This window comes from Ranitomeya imitator, chromosome 4, assembly GCF_032444005.1.
Source record: "Ranitomeya imitator isolate aRanImi1 chromosome 4, aRanImi1.pri, whole genome shotgun sequence".
NCBI classification, from domain to species: domain Eukaryota; kingdom Metazoa; phylum Chordata; class Amphibia; order Anura; family Dendrobatidae; genus Ranitomeya; species Ranitomeya imitator.
Window position 1 is genome coordinate 205,524,869 of NC_091285.1, and position 16,061 is coordinate 205,540,929.

The window sequence follows — 16,061 nt, forward strand, 5'->3', positions numbered from 1 at the left end:
CACACAGACATCTATATCTGATCGCTTACATAGCACTTTCCCTACCTTCTACACTACACTACTGAATATAAACTTGCTCCCACCATTAATATATAATTAGTTACTATGCAACCCAACATTCCAAAAATAAATTGTAATCCACCACTGCGCCCCCACTAAATATAAATAACCACTTCTCCACCCAATAATTATACCAATTTATTAGCGCCTGTACTCTTTCCCCCAATTCATCACCAGTCACACTCCTGCATCCTCAATGCCCTCCACTCTGTACCTCCCGCTCCTCCGATTCATTATATTTACATGTCCCCCTCTGCCCCAATTCATTTTGTCAATTCATTTTGTCATGTCCTCTCTCTCCCATCCTTAATTCTTCATCATTACTCTCCCCACCCCCATTTTATTATTATTTGTTTTCCCTCACCCTCAATTCATCTTCATCATTTGCTCTCCCTCATGTTCAATTCATAATTTTCTCTTCCCCATCCTCAAGTCATCATCATTTGCTGTACCCCACCCTCAATTCATCATTATTTGCTGTACCCCACCCTCGATTCATCATTTACTCTCCCCCACCCCCAATGCATCATCAATTGTTGTCCCCCATCCTCAGTTCATTATCTAGTGAGCAGAAGCACAATATGGGGGCCAAGACTGGGCTCGGGCACCCTCTCTTTACTTCTGTTCACCGAGCCCCTTACACCAGTAAGGGCATTAATGCCGTGATTCCCGTCCTGGAGGTGGGAGCTTCAGCTAACTGGAATTTCTCTTGGTAGAGCCAATGCCAAATTTGCCCCTACATTGGTTCAAAATAAACAGGAAGGGTTAAGGCCCAGTTAGACACGCAAATAATAAGAGCACTTGTTTCCAATAAGCAACCTGTGTAAACAATGCACCAATCACTAGGGTGACCACATTGTTTAAACTGGCATAATGATTCCTGCGCGTTGTGCTGCCAACAACTTGATGCTGTATGGGAACAACGATTGTGATTGGCCAAATCGATCCATCTAAGTGGGTCTTAAAGAGTACCTGTCATCAGAAACAGGCATTTTAAAGGTGCTGCACTGTTATACTGATTTAATAGGTACCTTCAGTGTAGAAATCCCCAGCCTGGTTGTTCTTTAATGATCATTAGAACTTTGGGTGAAATAAGCTGTTTGTGCATCGGAGCGGGTATTCGTATCTTCATACTATTTAAAGTTTTGCGCTACAGCACCTTCCTAACCGTGGGCGGCAATGCGTACACTCATCTTGTGGTGGGCTTCAGCTTTATTGGCGCTGTGCCGTTGCCGGCGCAGATTTAGATCTTAGCTCAATCTGTGCATGCGCTGCCACTGGCGCCAATTATTGAGGATCACTGGGAGATCAATGTGCGCACACACCAACATCGCAAAATTTTAAACAGTATAAAGATATGAAAACCAGAGGCAGCTTAGGGACCGTTGCAGAGACGAAAACCCTACCCACAGTTCCGCCCCAATGCATGAACAGCATATTTCACCCAAACTTCAAATGATCATTAAAAAACAACCAGCCTGTGGATTTCTACACTGAAAGTAACTATTAAATCAGTAGGACAGCAGTTTTATGCTCATTAGTCATGAACGAGTGTAATCGGTACTTGGGTTTTCCCGAGCACGCTCGGGTGTCCTCCAAGTATTTTGGCGTACTCGTAGATTTAGTTTGTGTCGATGCAGCTGCATGATTTACGGCTGCTAGACAGCCTGAATACATGTGGAAACCCCCACATGTATTTAGGCTGTCCAGCAGCCGCAAATCATGCAGCTGCGTGGACACAAACTAAATCTAGCACATCCAAATACGCAGAGACCACCCAAGCATGCTCGAGAAAACCCGAGTGTACTCGCTCATCACTAATGCTCATACCTTTAGTTTAAAATGCCTGGTCCTGGTGACAGGTTCTCTTTAACTGTAATTTGCAGGAAGTCTTACAGTAAAACATTAGCAGTGTCAGACATTGTGAAGGAAGTGCCCTGAGCAGATATAGTTACAGTGCAGCCTGTTGGACATTATACTATGAATTGTTATCTAACACATTCCTGACTCTCTTCAGCTTTTCCTAGTAAGGGAGTGGTAGCTGACTCGTAACTGATTTACTGATATATTGTATTTGCACACTAATCTTTTTTAGTGCCGATAATCGGAGAATGAGGGTAAATAAGAACGCTCGTTTTGGATTATCGGCACATCTTAATGCATTTTTAGTGCTGCAAAGTGTCAAATCTGAAACAATTCACTGCCTCCCAGATTTCAAATTACCAGGCAAAACGCTGTGCAAGCATCGAGACAGCAGGAAATAGCATGGAGGAGATAGCAAGAGAGTCTGCTGAATTGTGAATGTTAAGGAGTACTCAAGTATAGCTTCATAGTTTTTAAAGGTAGACCTAATTCCATTGAGTCCAACCTAACCTGTAGTGTGAAACACTAGTCCTGATGAACTCCCCCTTCTCCATAGTATCTTGAGGGTGTTAGTTGGTGAGAAACATGAAAATGTCCAGGCTGGTTTTCAACATGGTTTTTTTCTAATCAAAAAGTCATAACAAAGTAATGAGTGCATGTATAAATTAGAAATAGCATGGTCCTGGTAATAAGGAAATGGCGCATGCAAGAACAGCATATGGGCCCTTTGCGGTCCAGTAGCTCATCATAATTCCACCGTTGAAGGTAAAAGTGGGTCGACTTACCTCTTGGGCGCCTTTGAGGCTACACAGGTTGCACCAATGCCACATCTGACCCTGCTTGATAACCTCAAAGATTTACATTTGTGATTTTCGAAGCTGAAAGAGCAGTTTTTCATTACAGATTGAGGCCGCTACTGTGAGGAAGTTGGACAGAAATCTTTATGTTGGACAAGAACTTCAGGAAGTCTATACAGAACTCACTAAGAATATTTCCACAGATCACCTGAGATTTGACCAGGTATTTCATTTACGCTAAGTGACTACATAAACATCGGAAAATGAAATAGAGCCGGTATGGATAAATTCTAAGCATTTAAATACCAAATTTAGGGATATTTCAATCTTTTCACTCCTTCCCCATGATGAGAACAGCATAGAAATGCCTCTTTCATGTACTCTTCCACCCTGTATTCCACTGTCAAGTTCACAGGATAATTGGTAAAAAATGGGACTGTTTGCAGGTATGATTTCCCATTTTTTTCCAACAGAAAAGACCAGCAAAGCTGTTAGTTCTAGCTTACTGTGTATAGTCGGTTATATGCACAGTACAATATGATGTTCTATATTTCATCCAAGGCTGAGTGTACACAAGCAACTGTAAATGTGTCTTTTGTCACTGTAGATAACACTTCAGACATTACTATTATTTACCTTTAAAGCTATGTAGCAACTCATGAAATACCTCCAGATTGTTGTCTCTGTGCGTACCATCCCTGCCTGATTTTTCTTCTGTTTTCATGTTTAAGGATATAGATTTTGAACCCTTTGCATCAAAAGTGGAAATTTCCTTATGTGCAGCTTCCTCAACACTAACAAAGAAGATGGGTCAGCGTGTAATTAACAAGGAACTGGACTCTCTGGGTTCCAGTGATAAGTGTGAAAGGTAAAGTCTTAAGGAGCTCTTTGTGTCATCTCCCTGCCGACCATATACTGTATTTGTACACTCGATTTGGACAAACATGCACTTGTTCTCAATAGGGGGTAGGGTAGCATGCTTGATTCTTTTTTCTCCTACGCCTCATTGGGGGACACAGGACCATGGGTGTTATGCTGCTGCCACTAGGAGGACACTAAGTTAACACATAAAGAATAGCTCCTCCCCTGCAGTATACCCCCTCCTGCTGGCTCTAAGTGAACCAGTTCTTGCTTAGTGTCTGTAGGAGGCACTTGGGTCTGCTTTCAGACCCCACCATTTTTATTTTTATTCTATTTTTTCCCTTAAAGGAGTGACGCCGCAACCGCAAGCTTGAAAAGTTAGTCCCCGGCTTTTCCCTGCATACAGGCTGGAGTTCTTGGCCACGCCCACCGGCAATTACCACCGCCCACCTTTTCTAGCACTTCTCATTCTTTGAGAAGCGCTATCACAAATCTCGGCGGCCATCTTGGGACACCCACAGCACTGATGCAGCAGCGCTGCTCCAGCTTTCCTTATCAGCGGTGCTGGATTCAGGACCATACATTGCAGACCTCCCCTGGGGACTCAAGACACAGGACCTGGGTGAGCTGCAGATACATAGCTTAACCCTTCCCCTTCTAGTAAGCGCTCTCCTCAAGGCTACTATGTCTCAATCAAGGCCTCACAAAAAGTCTGGGAAAACCCACACTGTATTTTTCGCTGCATGTACCTCTTGTAAGGTGGGTCTCATTACCCCAGGGTCACAATACTGCATTGTGCACAGCTTGTGAACCGGTGACTGTTCAGGAACCACCTGTTACTGATACTGAACCTAGTGAGCCTAGTCCCCCTGAGTGGGCTACCTCCCTTACCCGGTTTATGGCATCCCTGGCAAAAGCGTTGTAATCGTTCCGAGACCCCTCCTCTATCCAGGGCACTCTTAAGGACAACGCTTCCGATCCTCAAAACCCCTCGTACTCTAGGGGTCGTACCTTGCCAAGGGGCTCTCACCCTTCCAGAAAAAGGACTCATGCCATATCCCCAGACCATCACCAGGATTCGGGTTCTGAGAGCTCCATTTCTCGCTCCCCTTCCATTGGGGCTAGCAGAGCACCTGTTTCAGAAGACGATTCTGACACGTCCCTAGATCAGGAATTTCATCACGATCAGGAGACTCTCGGCCCTCTGAGTCAGTGAATAAGGCTTTGAAACTTGAGGAGGAACCTTTATCTAAAACGGATCATGCCGTGTCCTTTAAGAGGACCAAGTGAGTTCACAAGGTATTCGCTACTCATCCTGAATTTAAGGAAATCATTGAATCTTACAGGATCCGTCCCGAGAAACGATTCACAGGGCAGAAGCCCATGGAACCAAAATATCCCTTTGCCCAGGATCTAAGAAAAGATTGGCCTCAATCTTCCCCCGGTAGATCCTCCGGTATCACGCCTGGCTGCTAAATCTATTTTATCCTTTTCGGAGGGCGCCTCTATTAAAAACCCAACCGATCGTCAGATCGACAATATGGAGCGTTCAGCCTTTGAAGCCTCAGCGGCCGCACTCTTCCCATCTTTTGCTGCTATGTGGGTCGCTAAGGCTATGACCCACTGGGCTGAGGTCTTGTCTGCAGCGGTGCTGGATACCGATATCCCCCCGAGATAGCAGACCTCGCTACTCAGATAGCCAGAGCTGGAGATTTTGCAGTTACCGCGTCCCTGGACGCTGCTAACTGTGTTTTGCAAGCAGCAGCAAACGCCATCACCATCCGGAGGTCCTTATGGCTCAGCGACTAGCGTGCGGATTCAAATTCCAAAAAGTCATTGACTTCTCTTCCGTATCAGAGCGGTCGCCTTTTTGGCGAAAAGCTCGACCAATTAATTTCCGACGCCACTGGAAGGAAGAGTAAATTTCTTCCACAACAGAGACCCTTTCGGCCCTTTCAGGACCAGCAGCAGCAGGCTCGGTCCTGATTTTTTTTCGCTTCAACTCAAATTGGTCCTCTACTTCCACATCTTCCGGACCTGGCCAGGCACAACGTAGGGATAGAGGTCCTCAGACCTCTTACAAACCTTCCCCTTCTTGGAGAGGCAGGCCTAGGCAGTCAGGGTCCAGAGGGTCCAGACCAGGCAGGTCTCCCACACAATGACTCCCTGCGGTATCCGGAGGACACCCTCAAAGTAGGCTTCCGCCTGCTTTCCTTCAGCGACGCGTGGCTCTCGGTCGTTCACGACGAATGGGTCCGCGACCTAGTGTCCTGCGGATACAAAATAGAATTCTCATCTCTTCCACCAAATTGCTTCTTCCTGTCATCTCCTCCCAGGGCAAAGGCATCAGAGTTCTTCCATGCCGGGCAGCACGGTGGCGCAGTGGTTAGCACAGCAGCCTTGCAGCGCTGGAGTCCTGGGTTCTAAACCCCACCAAGGACAACATCTGCAAAGAGTTTGTATGTTCTCTCCGTGTTTGCGTGGGTTTCCTCTGGGTTCTCCGGTTTCCTCCCACATTCCAAAGTCATACTGATAGGGAATTTAGATTGTGAGCCCCATCGAGGACAGTAATGATAATGTGTCTGCAAAATGTAAAGCGCTGCGGAATATGTTAGCGCTATATAAAAAATAAAGATTATTATTATTATGCCATAAGCTCCCTAAAAGAAGACGGGGTTATTATCCCGGTCTCTCAAAGCAAAAGGTTTCAAGGTTTTTATTTAAACCTGTTCATTGTTCCAAAGAAGGACTGTACAGTACGGCCCATACTGGACCTAAAACTGCTGAACAAGTTTGTCAGGGTGCGACGGTTTCCGGATGGAATCGCTTCGTTCTGTCATTGCCTCCATGGAAAAAGGCGAGTTCCCAGCGTCCATAGACATCCAGGACGCGTACCTCCACATTCCCATTTTACCTTCTCACCAAAGGTTCCTTCGCTTCACAGTTCTGGAGGATCACTTTCAATTTGCTGCTCTGCCCTTCGGCCTCGCCACCGCTCCCACGGTATTCACCAAGGTTATGGGGGCCGCCGTGGCCATCCTTCATATCCGAGGTGTGGTGGTGTTACCGTATCTAAACGATATCCTCATCAAAGGCCCCTCTTTCCTGCACCTGCAAGGAGGCCGTGAACATCACAATAGATACTCTTTCTCGCCTGGGTTGGAAGATAAACTTCAAAAAATCTTCCCCAGTACCGGCTCAGCTAATTTCCTTTCTAGTAATGATCCCAGGGGTTAGTACTTCTTCCCCCGGAAAAGATCTCAGTCTTACAGCGGGAAGCTCAGAAGCTCTCCCAATCTCATTCTCACTCTCTACGTTTCAGTATGAGAGTCCTCGGCAGGATGGTAGCAGCTATGGAGGTGGTCCCATTCGCTCAACTACACCTCCGCCCCTTACAACATGCTCTCCTGGCTGTGTGGTACAGGAACCCGTTATCTCTCGATTGTCATTTCCTCCTTCCCCAGTGAGTCAGACAGTCTCTCAGGTGGTGGACTTTGAAGTCCTCCCTGAATCAAGGGAAGTCCTTTCTCCCAGTACATTGGCTAGTTGTGACAACAGATACCAGTCTTCTGGGCTGGGGAGAAGTGTTCCACCATCACACTGCTCAGGGCCGCTGGTCTCTTCAGGAAGCTCGTCTGCCCATCAACATCCTGGAAATACAGGCAATCAGGTTGGCTCTTCTTCAATTCCACCCCTTCCTGACGGGTCGTCCCATCAGGACTCAGTCCGACAATGCCACGGCAGTGGCATACATCAACCGGCAGGGGGAAACACGCAGCAAGGTAGCCATGACCGAGGTAGGCCACATTCTTCGTTGGGCCGAGGAAAACCACTCAATGATATCAGCGGTTCACATCCCGGGAGTGGAAAATTGGGAGGCAGATTTCCTCAGCCATCAAGGTCTCGACTCCGGAGAGTGGGTTCCAACGTAAAATTGCCAACAGATTACAGGTGAAGACGTTCATTCAGGGAGTCTCCCATGTCGTGCCGCCCTATAAGATGCCGTTGGAACCATGGGACCTTAATTTGGTATTCGGAGTCTTGCAGGAGGCTCCTTTTGAACCTCTGCAGGATGTTTCCCTGTCTTTTCTGTCATGGAAAGTTGCCTTCCCGGTTACGGTCACGTCCATCCGACGAGTCTCAGAACTGGCGGCTTTGTCTTGCCAAGTTCCTTTCCTCGTTTTTCATCAAGATAAGGTGGTTTTGAGAACATCCCCGTCTTTTCTATCGAAAGTTGTCTCATCTTTCCACCTCAATGAGGAAATTGTCTTGCCTTCACTTTGCCCGGCACCAGTACATCGCACCGAGAAGGCTCTTCACATACTGGACTTGGTGAGAGCTCTTAGGAGATACATCTCGAGGATGGAGTCTTTCCGCAGATCAGATGCCCTGTTTGTGCTCCCGGAAGGGCCAAGGAAAGGTCTAGCCGCTTCCAAAGCTACGATAGCCAAGTGGATTCGTTCAGCTGTCCAGGAGTCCTACCGAGTCAGAGGTCATTCCGTCCCAGCAGGGACTAAGGATCATTCTACTCGGTCAGTGGGCGTGTCTTGGGCCATCCGGCACCAAGCATAGGCAACACAGGTCTGCAGAGCTGTGACTTGGTCCAGCCTGCATACATTTACGAAACATTACCATGTCCATTCTCAGGCCTCAGCAGATGCGTCCGTCGGCAGACGAATTTTGCAGGCGGCAGTGCCGCATCTGTAACTTGTGGGTACAAGGATCAATTGCAGTGAATTGTTTAACCCCCAGGGACTGCTTTAGGACGTCCCATGGTCCTGTGTTCCCCAATGAGGCGTAGGAGAAATAGGGATTTTTGTGTACTCACCGTAAAATCCTTTTCTCCGAGCCAATCATTGGGGGACACAGCACCCACCCTGTTAGCCTATTGGCTTTGGTTTTTCTGTGTTGACTTGGTTTTGACATGTATCATTCTTGTTAAATGTTAAGCTCCTACTGCTTTGTTACTGAACTGGTTCACTTAGAGCCAGCAAGAGGGTGTATGCTGCAGGGGAGGAGCTATTCTTTATGTGTTAACTTAGTGTCCTCCTAGTGGCAGCAGCATAACACCCATGGTCCTGTGTCCCCCAATGATTGGCTCGGAGAAAAGGATTTTATGGTGATTACACAAAAATCCCTATTTTTCCAACTGACATACAGTACTGTGCAGGTAGAAGTGGAAAATATGCTGCAAAGTAAGAATGCTTTAAAAAATGAATTTAATAGAATATTTTTTTTTCAAAATGCAAAGTGAAATGACAGATAAGAAATTTAAGCTAAATCAATATTTGGTGTGACCGCCCTTTGACTTCTAAACAGCTTCAAAATATCAATTCTTTTAGCTCCACTTGTACAAACTTTTTGAAGGAAATCGGCAGTGAGGTTATTCCAAACATCTTGAAGACCTAACCACAGATCTTCTGTGGATAGGGGTTTATGCAAATCTTCCTGTCTTTTTATGTAATCCCAGACAATTCTATGATGATGAGATTTGGGCTCTGTAGAGGCCATATCATCACTTCCAAGACTCTTGATTCTGAAGATAGTTCTTATTGACATTGGCTGTCTGTTTGGAACCAATCAAACACCTCCCTGATGGTATTGCATGAAAGATAAGTATCTGTCTGTATTTCTCAGCATTAAGGACACCATTAATCCTGATCAAGACCCAACCTCTATTTGCTGAAATACAGACCAAAACTTGTAATGAACCTCCACCATGCTTTACTGTTGCTTGTAGACACTCATTATTGTACCTCTTTTCCCTCTTTGGCAAACAAACTGCCTGCTGCTTCAGACAAATATATCACATTTTGACCCTTCTGTCCAGAGCACCTGTTGTCATTTTTCTGCAACCTAGTTTTTATGTTTTCATTTCACCTCATTTCCATGTCAAAGTTATGTCTTTTTGGCTGCAATTCCACGAAGACCTCTTCCGGGCAGTCTTTTTCAAGCAGTAGATTGGTGTAGCTGAGTTCCACTGGTTGCTGCCGGTTCTGAGCTGATGTCATGGCGGGACCTCTACCGATATCGAAAGGAAGTAAGCACGATGCGTCTTTCATCCGCTACATTAAATTTCCTTGGCTGACCACTGCAACTACAATCCTCAGCGTTGCCCATTTTATGGTATCTGAGAAATGCAGGCAGATACTTATTGATGATGTGATAGCATCAGAAGGTTTTGCATCCTACATCCACGAAAAATCTGTGGTTAGTTCTCCAAGATGTTTGCAACAACCGCCCTACCCAGTTTCTTCCAAAACTGTGTGCGAGTGTACCAAGAATAATTGATTCTTTGATGCAGTTTTGAAGGCAAAGGGAGGTCACACCAAATATTGATTTGAGTTTGGATTTCTCTTTTGTTCATTCACTTTGCATTTTGTTACCGTAATTGATAAAAATAAACTATTAACACTTCTGTTTATCAAAGCATTATTACTTTGCAGCAGTTTTCCATACCTGCCTAAAACTTCTGCACAGTACTGTATCTCAGGGAAACCACAGGATGCTCCTAAAAGGAAAAGTTCTTGGCCAGTTGCACTAAAATGGTCAAGCTCAGTTGTCTTTTCAGGCTCAAATATTTTAGAACTTGCTCATCTATGTACAGTACCTACGGTATATTGAGCAGAGATGAATATTTGTGTTAAATGGTTAGTCTATGCTGTGAAACAGACCGGTAACAATTATGTCTAACATTGCCCCTTTCCTTTTGGTAGTGTGTTCCAGCACATACCTACTGATAAAAATGCTGCCAGAATTTGCAATTCCTGGCTTGTTTGGTGGAAGTCTATAGTTAACACTGATGACTATATGAAATATATATCCACAAAGGTATGTAAAATGTATCAAAAAGTCATAGCACAAAGATAAAAAGGTTAGTTATTGAGACAAATCTGGTAGTTACACACAAAGGATAGACTGCTGCTGTATATACGAGTTCTACAGATGCAAATAATGATCAGCTTCCTATTATAGGCTGTATAATTTGCATCAGTTTTAGAAAATACCCTGCAAAGTACGGTAATTGAATTCAATAATAACTGCTGATTTTATTTTATACACTTACAGTTTGCTAATTATTCTCTATCGACCCCATATATATGGATGCTCGGCTCAGTTGTGCATGCATATGTTCTGAATAGGGAGAGGGGAATAGGTTGCTGCCAGACACTTCTGGCTGTGGCTTATCTTCCCTAACAACCAAAGGACTTTGCATGTTTAACAGGGCATTGAACTTTTGAACAACTTATTTTTTCTTAATAGACAATGCCCTAAAAAGTAATTCTTCAATTTTAATTAAAATGTCAATGTTTTAGCCCTTAAAAAAACTCTCTAAAGTTCTGGCCACTAGGGGCAGCACTCATTCTTAATTTACTGTGCATCTGACTGTTGGCGCTTTCACATTGCGTTCAGGCACCCGTCCCTTGACTTCGCCGAGGCTTGTGTCCCAACCCCTTGCAAAACGGGATGGGGTCGTATGCACTGACAGGGCCATAGACTATAATGGTGCTGACAGAGCTGTATGCAGTACGGGAGTGTACGCTTAGGCTACTTTCACACTTGCGTTTTTCAGCTTCCGTCACAATCCGTCGTTTTTTGAGAATTTTCCCATAGACTTGTATTAGCGACGGATTGTGACGGATGGCCATCCGTCACGTCCGTCGTGCACTTGATGGTGTTTTGGCAGACCGTCGGCACGAAAAAACGTTCAAGGGAACGTTTTTTCGTACGTCTGGTCCGACATTTCCTACCGCGCATGCGCAGCCGGAACTCCGCCCCCTCCTCCCCGGGACTTTACAATGGTTATCCGCTGCCCACGTTGTGCTAAATTTTCACAGCATGCGTCGGTACGTCGCGCCGACGCTTAGCGACGGACCCGTACAGACGCAAGTGTGAAAGTAGCCTTACTGGACATCACCACACTGAACTATCTATAATATATCGGTCAGCACGCATAAGCTGCCATTGTTTTTGCATCCCGAGTCCTCTTTACACAGCGCAGTGTGCTACCTTTAGGCTATCTCTAGTGAGAGAGAAGAGCTGGTCTTACATGAGCTCAAACACGATCCCATCTCCTTATACAGCCTAGGTCAGCGCTTTTTCAGACCAATTATTGTTTCCTATACTACAGAATTGCAATGTATCCATAAAAATCAGATGCTAGACTGGCTCCATATGACATCGACTTTTTTCTTTTGTGCACCCATAGACTTGAATGACTGTGTCTCATCAAATTAAGGCTGGAGTCACACTGCCGTATTTCTCCTGCGATAATCGTATCACACTGCACGGACTGGCCAGCACCTCTCCTGACCTGAGCAAGACAGCATGATGGATTAGTATGCAGCTGTCAAGCTCCAGTCACGAGAGCCGACAGCCACTACAAGGTGTACCATGCGATTCTCGCAAGAGAAATACGGCAGTGTGACTACAGCCTAACAGAAGAAACTAGGGCATGCTGCGATTATTTTTCACACGCAGATTTGGTCAGTAAAAAAAAAAAAAAAAAACCGCTCATCTGCATTGCTCCATTGAATCCCATTGGTCTGAAAGCTACCTGGTTTTTTTTTTTAACAGATAGCACTAGGGCCAAAAATACGGTCATGTGAACAAGCCCTTTCAATGATGATAAAAATTAATTGTAATCTAATGCCCCTGTCAAAATCACTAATTATCACCCATGTAGTATATTGCACAGTCCATAGTCATCCATGTAGTATAATGCAAAGCCCATAGACATCCATGTGGTATATTGCACAGCCCATAGTCATCCATGTAGTAAAATGCACAGCCCATAGTCACCCATGTAGTATAATGCACAGCCCATAGTCATCTGTGTGGTATATTGCACACCCCATAGTCACCCATGTAGTATAATGCACAGCCCATAGTCATCCATGTAGTATAATGCACAGCCCATAGTCATCCATGTAGTAAAATGCACAGCCCATAGTCACCCATGTAGTATAATGCACAGCCCATAGTCATCCATGTGGCAAATTGCACAGCCCATAGTCATCCATGTAGTAAAATGCACAGCCCATAGTCATCCATGTAGTAAAATGCACAGCCCATAGTCACCCATGTAGTATAATGCACAGCCCATAGTCATCCATGTGCTATATTGCACACCCCATAGTCACCTATGTAGTATAATTTCAGTCCATAATTATCCATGTAGTATAATGGACAGTTCATAGTCATCCATGTAGTATAATGCACAGCCCATAGTCATCCTTGTAGTATAATGCACAGCCCATAGTCACCCATGTAGTATAATGCCCAGCCCATAGTCATCCATGTGGTATAAAGCACAGCTCGTAGTCATCCATGTAGTACAATGCACAGCCCGTAGTCATCCATGTGGTATATTGCACAGCTCATAGTCATCCATGTAGTAAAATGCACAGCTCATAGTCACCCATGTAGTATAATGCACAGCCCATAGTCACCCATATAGTATAATGCACAGCCCATAGTCATCCATGTGGTATATTGCACAGCCCATAGTCATCCATGTAGTATAATGCACAGCCCATAGTCACCCATGTAGTATAATGCACAGCCCATAGTCACCCATGTAGTATAATGCACAGCCCATAGTCATCCATGTAGTAAAATGCACAGCCCATAGTCATCCATGTAGTATAATGCACAGCCCATAGTCACCAATGTAGTATAATGCACAGCCCATAGTCATCCATGTAGTAAAATGCACAGCCCATAGTCATCCATGTAGTAAAATGCACAGCCTATAGTCATCCATGTAGTAAAATGCACAGCCCATAGTCACCCATGTAGTATAATGCACAGCCCAGTCATCCATGTGGTATATTGCACACCCCATAGTCACCTATGTAGTATAATTTCACAGTCCATAATCATCCATGTAGTATAATGGACAGTTCATAGTCATCCATGTAATATAATGCACAGCCCATAGTCACCCTTGTAGTATAATGCACAGCCCATAGTCACCCATGTAGTATAATGCACAGCCCATATTCATCCATGTGGTATAATGCACAGCCCATAGTCATCCATGTAGTATAATGCACAGCTCATAGTCACCCATGTAGTATAATGCACAGCCCATAGTCACCCATATAGTATAATGCACAGCCCATAGTCATCCATGTGGTATATTGCACAGCCCATAGTCATCCATGTAGTATAATGCACAGCCCATAGTCACCCATGTAGTATAATGCACAGCCCATAGTCACCCATGTAGTATAATGCACAGCCCATAGTCATCCATGTAGTAAAATGCACAGCCCATAGTCATCCATGTAGTATAATGCACAGCCCATAGTCACCAATGTAGTATAATGCACAGCCCATAGTCATCCATGTAGTAAAATGCACAGCCCATAGTCATCCATGTAGTAAAATGCACAGCCTATAGTCATCCATGTAGTAAAATGCACAGCCCATAGTCACCCATGTAGTATAATGCACAGCCCAGTCATCCATGTGGTATATTGCACACCCCATAGTCACCTATGTAGTATAATTTCACAGTCCATAATCATCCATGTAGTATAATGGACAGTTCATAGTCATCCATGTAATATAATGCACAGCCCATAGTCACCCTTGTAGTATAATGCACAGCCCATAGTCACCCATGTAGTATAATGCACAGCCCATATTCATCCATGTGGTATAATGCACAGCCCATAGTCATCCATGTAGTATAATGCACAGCCCATAGTCATCCATGTGGTATATTGCACAGCCCATAGTCATCCATGTAGTAAAATGCACAGCCCATAGTCATCCATGTAGTAAAATGCACAGCCCATAGTCACCCATGTAGTATAATGCACAGCCCATAGTCACCCATGTAGTATAATGCACAGCCCATAGTCACCTATGTAGTATAATTTCACAGTCCATAATCATCCATGTAGTATAATGGACAGTTCATAGTCATCCATGTAGTATAATGCACAGCCCATAGTCACCCTTGTAGTATAATGCACAGCCCATAGTCACCCTTGTAGTATAATGCACAGCCCATATTCACCCTTGTAGTATAATGCACAGCCCATAGTCACCCATATAGTATAATGCACAGCCCATATTCATCCATGTGGTATAATGCACAGCCCATATTCATCCATGTAGTATAATGCACAGCCCATAGTCACCCATGTAGTATAATGCACAGCCCATAGTCACCCTTGTAGTATAATGCACAGCCCATAGTCACCCTTGTAGTATAATGCACAGCCCATAGTCACCCTTGTAGTATAATGCACAGCCCATAGTCACCCTTGTAGTATAATGCACAGCCCATAGTCACCCATATAGTATAATGCACAGCCCATATTCATCCATGTGGTATAATGCACAGCCCATAGTCACCCATGTAGTATAATGCACATCCCATAGTCACCCTTGTAGTATAATGCACAGCCCATAGTCACCCTTGTAGTATAATGCACAGCCCATAGTCACCCATGTAGTATAATGCACAGCCCATAGTCATCCATGTGGTATAATGCACAGCCCATAGTCATCCATGTGGTATATTGCACACCCCATAGTCACCTATGTAGTATAATTTCACAGTCCATAATCATCCATGTAGTATAATGGACAGTTCATAGTCATCCATGTAGTATAATGCACAGCCCATAGTCACCCTTGTAGTATAATGCACAGCCCATAGTCACCCATGTAGTATAATGCCCAGCCCATAGTCATCCATGTAGTATAATGCACAGCCCATAGTCATCCATGTAGTATAATGCACAGCCCATAGTCACCCTTGTAGTATAATGCACAGCCCATAGTCACCCTTGTAGTATAATGCACAGCCCATAGTCATCCATGTAGTATAATGCCCGGCCCATAGTCATCCATGTAGTATAATGCACAGCCCATAGTCACCCTTGTAGTATAATGCACAGCCCATAGTCACCCTTGTAGTATAATGCACAGCCCATAGTCACCCATGTAGTATAATGCCCAGCCCATAGTCATCCATGTAGTATAATGCACAGCCCATAGTCATCCATGTAGTATAATGCACAGCCCATAGTCACCCTTGTAGTATAATGCACAGCCCATAGTCACGCTTGTAGTATAATGCACAGCCCATAGTCATCCATGTAGTATAATGCCCGGCCCATAGTCATCCATGTAGTATAATGCACAGCCCATAGTCACCCTTGTAGTATAATGCACAGCCCATAGTCACCCTTGTAGTATAATGCACAGCCCATAGTCACCCTTGTAGTATAATGCACAGCCCATAGTCACCCTTGTAGTATAATGCACAGCCCATAGTCACCCATATAGTATAATGCACAGCCCATATTCATCCATGTGGTATAATGCACAGCCCATAGTCACCCATGTAGTATAATGCACATCCCATAGTCACCCTTGTAGTATAATGCACAGCCCATAGTCACCCTTGTAGTATAATGCACAGCCCATAGTCACCCATGTAGTATAATGCACAGC

General features: G+C 44.7%; 1 protein-coding gene across 2 annotated transcripts in view; it reads left to right on the forward strand.

Annotated features, from left to right (window-relative positions):
• The window catches only part of CCDC87 (coiled-coil domain containing 87), a 145,953-nt gene that overhangs the window by 93,392 nt on the left and 36,500 nt on the right, over positions 1–16,061 (forward strand). For both annotated transcript variants that reach the window (XM_069764311.1, XM_069764310.1), the window contains exons 12-14: positions 2,827–2,943; positions 3,452–3,588; positions 10,298–10,412. In XM_069764311.1, coding sequence (XP_069620412.1) covers positions 2,827–2,943; positions 3,452–3,588; positions 10,298–10,412 — 369 coding nt within the window. The remainder of the gene's footprint in view (positions 1–2,826; positions 2,944–3,451; positions 3,589–10,297; positions 10,413–16,061) is intronic.